Here is a 10,406-nt window from a genome sequence, read left to right on the forward strand (position 1 = left end):
TATTTAAAGTTATATTGTGTTGTCAAAAAACTTGTGAAGTTGAAAGTCGGATAATTTTTACAGCATCATCTGCTGGATTGTTAAACACGTAATTATTTAGTATGAGGAAGATAAAGCCTGCTGTAGATTGAATGACCATTTTAAAGTCATAAATTTATTTAAATTGCATAATTTATTATTCTTTCCTTTGCTATAAATTTAATAATAAAAACTTACGACTGATACCTATTTTTTAGGCAAAACTTTATATCTTTGCTGAGAATTTGTGTTTTCGAAATTTGGCTTGTGTGTAACATTTTTATATTCTTTTAAGAGTTTCATAATCAAACTCATATAAATCCAAACATTATTTATACTCGACTTCCATGTAATACATCTTTCAAAATTCTTAAAAACATGGTCGTCAGCCTCTTTAACTGCCCTCGGTAATTTTCGTAAATAAACCCAGTTTGGTTTGGCATTTTTAAACAAGTCTGTGTTTAGTTTCTCCCTGGACTTCTCTATGTACTTTGTGGCTATAATATGACTATCTTTAATAGTTTCATCAAAAGATAAACATTCGTTTAGTATCGCTTTACCATTGAATTCATTCTTAGCTTCAAATAACGATGAAGGGGAAGTACGTGTCTCAGGATCACAAGAGCAACAATAAGCAACTTGTATGCCAAAATGTGGCGCTAAATGCAGAAAAGTATTAAGTTCACTAGATGGTGGTCCAAGCCAAGCCAATTTTAAGTCTGTTAAGTATCCAAATTGTTCATAAAAAGTCATAATATCAGAAAGAGTGTCGGCAACGGAATACCGACAGTCCTGAAGACATAAAACAGGAATACGAAATGCATCAATCATCTCCTGAAGTTTTGTATGATATTTTGCAGTATATGCTATTATATTACCGAAATTTGATAAATATGACGCAACATCTTGCAAATCATTATCTTTAAACCAATTACTATCCGAAATTATTTTCAAATCCATTCCGAATAATTTGGTAGCTTTTAATATAGGAATAGTGAAGTTCATTTTGGAATCGGCCGAAAGATATATGAGGGTACATTTTCTTAAAATTTTGGTTTGATAGTCGTAACACAAATACAATTTTTTAAATTCCAAAGCTTTCCATAACATGTCAATAACGTCATTATCAGTTAAATGAAGTGGGCAAGTCAATGTTTTTTTTTTTAATGACGAAATATGTCTTTTAATTACTGTTATTAACTTAAATGTTCCCATTTTAACGTTCTTAATTTAACAAACACAAAAATTAAATTCAAATTAAGCGCTAAATTTCGTAAGCGATTGTGGTAACACTACACTACATTGGGATTTTATTTAGTCATTGATTAATGTTGGTTAAGCTGTCTGTTTATGGAGTTCGTATGTTCGTAGCTCTCTTCTCTGGTTCGTAGACTGTAGAGTTCATAGATAATAGATATACATAGGGTAGAGTTTCTTTTTTAAAATACCGAAGAAATGTCAATGTCAGTGTAATCCATTTAAAAAAGTAATGAAAAATTGATTAAATGTAACACATTATTGGAGTACAACTTGGTTTAATATCTAGTTATGGGCACGGAAATACTAAAATCATTTGGAGCCCTTCAGTCTGAACTGGAACAAGCCAGGAGCAGCCTGAAAGGGGTTGACGAAAACATTAAGAGGTTAATTGGACGCGATCCTTCCGAATTCGTTAATCGACCAGGAAATAAGCGAGTTTTAAATGATGATCGTGCCAGGTTAAGAGGCAATAAAACTAGAAACGTAAATTTAGAAAATAATGAACCCACAGTTAAACGTAAAAAAGAATCGGTGTTTAAGAGGTTATCTGAGAAACCTACTCCCTATGAAGAGCTGTCTCAAGCTCAAAAAGGACTTATTAGTAAAGTCATTGTTACCCCTCGAGAAGTCCCTAGCAGACAAGAAGCTCTAGCAGCTCAAAGTAAAGATGTTAAATCAAAAGAGAGAAATAGGCGGATGTTTGGGGCCTTACTTGGAACACTTCAAAAATTCCAACAAGAAGAAACAAAGCTTAAGCAAAGAGTATGTCGAACTTAAATATAATTTTTATTATTATGGTTAATATGATTGTTTTAGGAAGAAAAGAGGGCACAGTTAGAGAAAAAAATTGAAGAGCATGAAATAAAAGAAAAGGCAGAGATTAAAAAAGAAAGACAGGAGCTGTTTTTTAATAGAAAGAAGAAGCAAGCAGAAATTAAAATGATCGAATTGAAAATGATGAGAATGAAAGAATATGCCACATGGGAGGATAAGCAAAAACCCCTGATGAACTTTATCAGGACTAAGTCTAAGCCTCATATATTTTACCTTCCTAAAAGAATGGATGAAAAACATAAAGACTTATTACAGGCATCAAAGAAAGAAACAGAAGGTAAATAATTAATTAAATAACTACAAAAACTAATAGTTTATTTATTTCAGCCACAATTGAAAAGAAGAGGCAAGGAGTAATGGAAGAATTACAGAGAATTGAAGACAGAATGAAGAAGAATTTTGAACCCAAAACTAAAGGAGACGTAACTGAAACTGATAAAATGGAAATTGAAGAAAATCAAGATCATGAGATGCAAGAGGAAATGTCTGAAGAAAATACATTGGAACAAGGTAAGAAAATTGAAGATATAGGAGGTGATACAGAAAATACAATACAAAATAGTGAAGAGGAACAACTAAAACAAAAAAAAGAAAGAGAGGATGAAAATATAAATGTGGAAGTTGAAAATAACAGATCACCAAGGACTCAAACTGAAAATGGTGATACAGAAGAAATAGCAGTTATAGTGAAACATGAAGAAAATTGTATGACAGACCTACAAATCAATAACTCAAGTGTACAGGAATCAGTACAGTGAATAAATGAAATGGTACAAATTACTTTTGTTAATTAAGTGAACCACGAATTAACACGTGCATTTTTCTTTTGAATCAGTTTTTACAAAAAAATTTAGAGTGTATGCAAGTTATAATGTATTTTAAGATGAACTGTGTAAAATCTCAAAATATTTTGTAATACATCAGTAAGTAATCAATTAATCATTGTTTGGCTATTTCATTAAATTGAATTTTAGAAAATTACGGTTTTTTATTTAGCAATGTGTGCATATGCATATGTTGTAAAACTTCCAAAAAGAAAGCCAATAGCAGTATTTGGCTGGCCCAAAAAGCAGTGTTGTGACTGTATTGGAATTTGTTTTCTTTGTTTAAATAGTCCACAAGGTTTGCAATATGCTCATAGTGGCCAAAATAAAAGTTTAGTCAAAAATATCTTCAATCAAAACAATTTTTTCTCAAAATCAAAATTTCAGCCAAATCGATCCTGTCATTCAGAATATATAACTTTATTTCAACTTTTTTAACTAAGGACCAAAAATTAGCAAATCTTAATTTTATATTGATATCAGTTATTGGGGAAAAAATAAACGCAGTCTGCAAAGGGTTACCTACTCACACCTCTGTAGCCTTTAATTTCACATGTAGGTACGCTTTATGATTGACAATTACTTATTATCTATAAGGATACTTATTAATAATTACAACTTTTTGTACTTATAGTTTGGAGTAAGGGTCCTTTCAGACAAAGCGTCTTAGCAGCTTTTTTTTGTCTTAATTTGTTGGTAACGCTTCTCACGAGTAGTATAACCACCTTTTCATATTCAATTCCCCAACACCGAAAGTAAAATTTCCCCTTTTACCTTATGAACGGGAATTAAATTTCCCCATATTTTCTGATATTTCTCCACAGTTGTATCAGTTTTATTTGTACTATAAATACATTTCGGTCATTGGTACCTTAAATATACGAATCAATACTTTAAAACCCTAAATCTATGTAAGCATGTTAGCTAATGTTTTTTAAAACCATATATCGAGTTATTGTATTTCAACTGAACATACTAAGATGGTGAGATGATACAAATCATACAAAAACTTCAAATAAAAATCATCATCACCATCATAAGGCCGCAAGTCCTAAGACTGGTTGGACACGCACCTCCACTTTTTCCTATCCTGAGCTAATATTTTCCTAACACTAGAACATCTCTTAACTATTTGTAATCTAATTTAGGCCTATCACTACTCCTCTTAACTCCTGTTTCTGCTTCTAATATGTCTCTAACTAACCCTTCATGCCTTTTCTTCGAATTTCTAAATTAACCGTTCGCGAATATAGAAGTGACTTGGGATTTTTCCCAAGAGGCGGCAATACTGCTGACAAGATGGATTGCTAAAGCTATTAGGGGAGTAAAGCAGTAGAAAATGCGAAGTTGTAGGATACCTAATAAAAATACTGTGAATAAGAAAAATTAGAAATAAGCAGGTGCTGAAAAGAGTATGAGAACTATCTTTCTCAAACACCTTACGCTACGAAAGTCGACTAGGGAAAGAAGGGATAGGTTGATAGGACACCTGAGACATAAGACCTAGATTAGATTACGGTAGATGTTCCAGCTTCTAGAAAATGTCAGGATTGACTCAGGATAGGAAGGTGTGTGTCCAACCAGTCTTCGGACTGATCACTGATAGCCTTATGATAATGATGCAATATATGACTCTGACAGATTTTTTAGTCCATCATTAGCCGTTACTTCGTTTTTTGACAATTTGGTTTTTCTTGCTCGAAAGTTTGTCGATTTCTTAGTATAGTTTCCGGGCAATTTAAAGCCTTGGGCTTATTATATTTCCGTAGAAGGTATTTCCTTCTGTATGTCGAAAGAAATATTAATAGGTAAGTAGTAGTGCAACTATACACGTAATGACATCTCTGCCTGTGCTTGTGAATGTGTGGGAAATGACATGAACCTCTGAAAATATAAAAACTCCAAATACATCTTTATTTATAAAATCTACCGCTTCTGCGAAACGCTGCTGAGTCGCCTCGTCTGAAGCTGTTTTAATAATAGCAACATTGAAAAAGCGTCATCCTTTACTAAAGAGCGTAGTACATATAATGATGCCAATCTAACCGGAATTTTCTCCTATTCAGTGCAATTTTCAATTCAGTTGTCGAATTCTGGTCAGTTAAGGTTGATTGAAGTAGTTCCAAAATGATTGTACTCGTAAGTCTCATATTACTTTTCGGAGGAGTCGGTCTATTAAGTTTATTTTTATTCAAAAAGTGCAGTATCAATAATATAAATTCCATTAAAAGTAAATACGTTGTTGTAACAGGTGGTTCTAGTGGTATCGGTAAATCTCTCGCAAAATTATGTGTACAACTAGGTGCTGACGTAACGATTATAGCCAGAAATGAGGAAAAATTAGAAAATGCTCTCAAAGAATTGTTGCAATATAAAAGTGGTGAATTTCAACAAATTACTGCTGTATCTTGTGATACTTCTAATTACCCTTTAATTAAAAGTGAATTGGAAAAACTTGAAGCAAATACTGGGCCTATCTACATGTTGATAAACTGTGTCGGAGCTGCAATATGTGGAAAATTAGAAGATATGTCTATCGAAGATATTGAATCTCAAATTTCTATGAACTTCTTTGGGATTGTGTATCCTATAAAAGCAATAATTTCTAAACTAAAACAACGCAAAGAAGGAATAATTGTATTGACAGCATCTCAAGCTGCCTTATTAGGAATATTTGGCTTGTCAATTTATTCTGGTTCAAAGTTTGCATTAAGAGGATTTGCAGAAGCTTTAGACATGGAAGTTCGACCATACAATATTTCTATAACTGTTGCATTACCTCCGGATACTGATACACCTGGTTTTGAAAAAGAAAATATTGGGAAACCTAAGGAAACAGCATTAATTTGCGAAACAGCTGGTCTTTACGATCCTGATGTGGTAGCAAGAGCAATTCTTAAAGACGCCTTAAAAAGGAAATTTTTTAGTTTTCTTGGTTTTGAAAGCTATTTAATGGCAACGCTTTGTATTGGGATGGCCCCATTTTCATCATTTTTGGAAGTTATTATTCAGAGTTTATTAATAGGACCGATTCGACTTATAAGTGCGTTTTACCTAACAAAATTTCATTGTATTGTTAAAAGATTAGCAGAGTAGGAATATCGAAGTTATTTATTTTACTAACTTTTGAATATTTTTACATTGGCGTACTATATTTTACAAAATAAGCGAAACATTGTTGTACATTATAAAAGGTAATAAATCTGATGTAAAAAGCTATAGATCAGTTTCAATCATTAACGCACCCGACAACCTCGCTAGTAGCTAAATACGACCGACATCTACTTCTAATAACGGAAAGTCAACATAGATTAGTAAAAAGGTGTATCGACTGTTTCAAATCTTATCATAAAACAACTTTATTGTACCTAACTGCTTTAACAATAGGCAAACAAGTAGATTCCTTTCTAATGCTCAATTCAGTCGATCGCATACAGTTCCATACTAAATTGCAGACTGTGTATCGAGGGAAAACCCCTAATGTCACAAGGTAACAGGCAGTTCGCGTTATAGATTAACCTTCTTTGCCTAACTAACGCCACGTTTTGACCGTTTCTAAATGCTGCAATTTCAATATTAAACTCAGTAGAAGCATTTGGTTTTATTTACCTTTCATCGATTGATTTTTGTAGATGTACAGCTCTAGTCCAACTGTACTAGTACTTAGTCTCCATATACAAATAGAAAAAAGTATTTGAAGAAATTTTTACATAAATAAAGCGTAATTTATTATACATTGAGGAATGTGGGGTCTATAACACGTTCCAATCAAATGTGTCTTAAAGCAAAATGACTAAATAAAGTTATGATGAAGGTTAACCGGTTCCACAAAAAAATGAAGATAAAATCGTATGAATATTAATATATCGTTTATTATGGCAAATGAATAAGTAAAAATAAAATACGAGGTCTGCTCAAAAAGTATCGCGAATTTTGTGTTTTCTTAAAAATTATTTATTTATTCATGAATATTTATTTTATCTCCTTCAAAATAATCTCCACCATAAATTATACATCCGTACCAACGTTTTCTCCAACCCTCGAAACATTTCAAAAAATTACTTTTTGTGATCTTGTTCAGCTCCTCCTTCGATGTCATTATATCCTAAATCGTAGCGTAGCGTCGGCCTTTTTATGGGACTCTTCAGTTTCGGGAAATGAAGAAGTCACAAGGGGACAAATCTAGTGAATACGGTGGCTGCGCCATTATTAGTGTGTTGTTTTCGACCAAAAATTCGCGCATAAGCAAGGATGAGTGAGCAGAGGCGTTATCATGGTGCAAAAGTCGATTTTTGTTCTTCCACAAATCCGGGCATTTCTGGCGGATTGCTTCGCGTCAATTGCTCACAACTTGCAGAAAATATTCCTTATTAATGCACCACGTTACGCAATCGAAGAAAACTATAAGCAAAACCTTTACATTCAGACTAACTTGGCGTGCTTTTTTCGGTTTTGGCTCGGGGGGGCAGCTTTCATTGGGATGATTGAGCTTTGGTTTCCACGTCACGACCATAAACCCATGATTCGTCACTAGAGCAAATTTCGGTCGTCGCTGACACAGTCCAATAGCTCCTTAGCAATTTTAATGCGATGCTCTTTTTGATCGAAATTGAGGAATTCTGGTACGAATTTTCAGCGACCCGTCTCGTGCCCAAATCATTGGTCAAAATCGAATGGCAGGAGCCAATCGATATGTTTAGGTCCTCAGCAACTTCTCTAGCGATGATTCGACGATTGGCCAATACCATTTTCTTCATTTCATCAATGTTTTCGCCTGTTGTTGACGGTGTTCGGGCCTCCGCCACGCTCTTCCCCGTTCGCATCTTCTCGGCCCTCTAAGAATATCTTGTACCATCGATAAACGTATGCCACAGTCAACATTGGAAATGCGTCCGCGCACCTAATTTTGTTTTTCACACAAAATTTGATACAGATTTTTTGATCCATTTCTTGGAATAGGCAAAAATCGAAGACGAGTCAAAATACGTGCAAGCAAAACAGCTGTCAAAAATTAACTGAACATTGAAAATGGTCGAACTTGTCGGTATAAGTGAGACACGTGAGTATCAACATAACGTCACAAAAAATCGAAAATCGTAATCGTAAATATACGTAACCCACGGAAATTCAAAATTCGCGATACTGTTTGAACAGACCTCTTATATACAGCATAAAATCCACTAATTTTACATTTTAGAAATTCGCTTTTAGAAATACACATTTACCTATTAAAATAGTCATATGTTCTTTCTTTCTATCTTCCTTCTATAATACATTTCCTAACTCTTAACCTGCGTATAGGTTCCCTAAACATTTTTTTTCACTTATCTACCTTTTCCTTATTATCTTATCGTCTATTATATTATCATTATTGTATTACTTCTCTAAAATTCTTTTTAATTATATTATAAGCCTCCATTTCACCTGCTTAAAACTTTTCTTCTACTTCTTTACACCTCATATTAACCCACTGTACCGTAGCTGCCCTACACTTCCTAATTATTTCCCACTTTATCGTTTTATATCTTTTTGATTTTCGTTTATGCTACTCTTGTATTTCCTCTTTTTTTTTATTCGTTTGTTACCCAGAGTTTCCTACTTTCGTGTTCTTTAAGACCTTAAGTTCAAGCTGGGAAATTTAGACATGTTTTAATTCAGTCTCTACGTCATTGTTGTTGGTTTTTCCCGCCTCTTTTAGTATTTCGCCTGTCCTACTTATCGCATCATTTTGGTTTTTTTAATTACCACGTTTCCTATCTTCCGCCTCCTTCACAATTTTGGATTTAAGATTGATAACTACTAAGCTGTCATCACTATCTGTATCTGTTCGTGGATAACTCTTACAGTACTTTACTTAATTTTTAATTTGTCTAATAAGAATTTAATTTAACTGATATCTCCCTAAATCATCTGACACCTATAGCCTCCTAACGCAATGATCAAATAAAATTTTCGTAATGACTAAGTTATGTTTAAACCAAAACTATATCCGTCTATCTGCCCTATCATTTCTGTTGCCCAATCCAAAAAAAAACTGTTATTACACCATCTTTACCTTCACCTACTGGGTTGACGTCTCCCAGAACTATTAGGTTTTCTTGTCCTTTCACTAAACATAACACGTATTCTGTATTTCATATACTACTTCTACGTCTTAGTCTGATTTACAGAATCGCACTGATTTTGTAAGATAACGTAAGTATATGGACCTACACTATTACTGTTTTTACTGTTTTTGAATTTAATTAAATCATAACTATCCTATCGCTTTTCTGTAAACAATTTTGTACACTCTGCCCTGCTTTTTTACGCATTGAAGTTCCTACCCCCGAATTACTTTACACCGATTCTGCATGTATTATTCTAAAGTCTCCACTCCAGAAATCTCCTGCTTCTGCCTACTGTATCTTAATTCTAGCCTATTTATCTCAACTTTTGTCTTCTAATTTCGCTACTTGCCTCATGATTCTAACATTCCACGATCCGAAATATTGCACCTTCCCCTATTGAACGTCTTGATGATCCTCCACTGTCTGCCTCGTGATAAGACTATAGACCCTCCCTGATAAATCTTAAGAACCCCTTGCACTGAGCCCAATCTTCTCTTTTCCTTTTTCCTTGTTATCAAGCTATCAAATCTTCTTTTTCGTTAATTTCTTCATTCTCCTTTATTGATCACCCGTTAGCAAAACTACTATACCTTTTTTGATTATACTCATTGGCGGATTTAGGCTTGCTGCCGCCCTAGTCCCCGTTTGATACGCCGTCGGAGTCGTATTGATAAAATGAATTTCATTAATTTTGGTACAATATTTTTATTTTAAAATATTTTTATTTCATGGAAATATAATTTTTTGAATATACCATAAGTCGACTAAATAATTTAGTATAGGCAACTGTTTAACTTCAGGTGGTACAAATTTGTAAAAAAACTGAATGATGCGGTCTTTTGTTGGGTTTTATTTCTATTTTTGTTAGTCGTACTCGCATAAAATGACGAATGACGTTAATTTGGCGCAAGGGAGGTAGCATATCCATGTGTCAACCGTCTGTCGGAAGAAGTAGAAGAAATACTGAACAAGTTAGGACTACTCTTATGGTCTTCAACCTTCTTTTTCAAATTATTATTATTGTTGAAATGTGATAGTCTGTCTTCTCCGACTATGTAAAAGGTGCCGACTTGGGCCTCACGCAAAATGATTTATGACAATTCGGAAAACTAAAAAGTACTTTAGCTTTAGCTTTATGGGGCTTCAAAAAAAATCGGGCTTCTTTGAACCACTTTTGAGAATAACTATGTAGGTACAATTAAATTTAAATTTTAATTTTTTCTGTTAAAACATTAGTAAAATGTACCTAACGGATTAATGCAAATATTTGCGAGATAGGTTAGTAGTACACCTTCTTAGGCATGAAGGTCTACTCAGAGACAGAGGCAGAAACGGAAGTTAGGAGGGATAGAGGTAGACC

General features: G+C 33.7%; 3 protein-coding genes across 5 annotated transcripts; 2 read left to right on the forward strand and 1 right to left on the reverse strand.

The window, feature by feature from the left end:
• Nucleotides 1–65: 65 nt before the first annotated feature.
• Nucleotides 66–1,328, reverse strand: LOC108739752 (ornithine carbamoyltransferase, mitochondrial-like). Of its 2 annotated transcripts, none has more exons than XM_018473803.2 (2): nucleotides 897–1,328; nucleotides 66–810 (listed from the first exon to the last, which is right to left on the reverse strand). In XM_018473803.2, exons 1-2 carry the CDS (start codon nucleotides 933–935, stop codon nucleotides 226–228), a joined length of 624 nt encoding a protein of 207 aa, XP_018329305.1. In that variant the 5' UTR covers nucleotides 936–1,328; the 3' UTR covers nucleotides 66–225. The 2 variants fall into 2 exon arrangements, with proteins under 2 accessions (XP_018329305.1, XP_018329304.1); XM_018473802.2 differs by having other exon boundaries at nucleotides 66–515; nucleotides 579–1,328.
• Nucleotides 1,329–1,421: 93 nt separating this feature from the next.
• LOC108739754 (pinin) lies at nucleotides 1,422–3,090 on the forward strand. 2 transcript variants are annotated; one of them, XM_018473806.2, is made up of 4 exons: nucleotides 1,431–1,504; nucleotides 1,565–2,040; nucleotides 2,095–2,389; nucleotides 2,440–3,090. In XM_018473806.2, exons 2-4 carry the CDS (start codon nucleotides 1,567–1,569, stop codon nucleotides 2,868–2,870), a joined length of 1,200 nt encoding a protein of 399 aa, XP_018329308.1. In that variant the 5' UTR covers nucleotides 1,431–1,504; nucleotides 1,565–1,566; the 3' UTR covers nucleotides 2,871–3,090. The 2 variants fall into 2 exon arrangements, with proteins under 2 accessions (XP_018329307.1, XP_018329308.1); XM_018473805.2 differs by having other exon boundaries at nucleotides 1,422–2,040.
• A 1,878-nt stretch (nucleotides 3,091–4,968) lies between these two features.
• Nucleotides 4,969–6,136, forward strand: LOC108739755 (3-ketodihydrosphingosine reductase-like). Its single transcript, XM_018473807.2, has one exon. The coding sequence runs from the start codon at nucleotides 5,064–5,066 to the stop codon at nucleotides 6,030–6,032; it is 969 nt and encodes a 322-aa protein (XP_018329309.1). The 5' UTR covers nucleotides 4,969–5,063; the 3' UTR covers nucleotides 6,033–6,136.
• Nucleotides 6,137–10,406: the final 4,270 nt, after the last annotated feature.

This window comes from Agrilus planipennis, unplaced genomic scaffold (genome assembly GCF_000699045.2).
Source record: "Agrilus planipennis isolate EAB-ADULT unplaced genomic scaffold, Apla_2.0 scaffold222, whole genome shotgun sequence".
Lineage (NCBI taxonomy): Eukaryota > Metazoa > Arthropoda > Insecta > Coleoptera > Buprestidae > Agrilus > Agrilus planipennis.

Coding starts and splice junctions, on each gene's coding strand:
- LOC108739752 (XM_018473802.2), bottom strand. CDS start 1,233: ATGGGAACATTTAAGTTAATAACAGTAATTAAAAGACATATTTCGTCA. Junction 516..578: donor AGCTAAGAATGAATTCAATG/GTAAAGCGATAC, acceptor GTCATATTATAG/CCACAAAGTACATAGAGAAG.
- LOC108739754 (XM_018473805.2), top strand. CDS start 1,567: ATGGGCACGGAAATACTAAAATCATTTGGAGCCCTTCAGTCTGAACTG. Junction 2,041..2,094: donor AAACAAAGCTTAAGCAAAGA/GTATGTCGAACT, acceptor TGATTGTTTTAG/GAAGAAAAGAGGGCACAGTT. Junction 2,390..2,439: donor ATCAAAGAAAGAAACAGAAG/GTAAATAATTAA, acceptor TATTTATTTCAG/CCACAATTGAAAAGAAGAGG.
- LOC108739755 (XM_018473807.2), top strand. CDS start 5,064: ATGATTGTACTCGTAAGTCTCATATTACTTTTCGGAGGAGTCGGTCTA.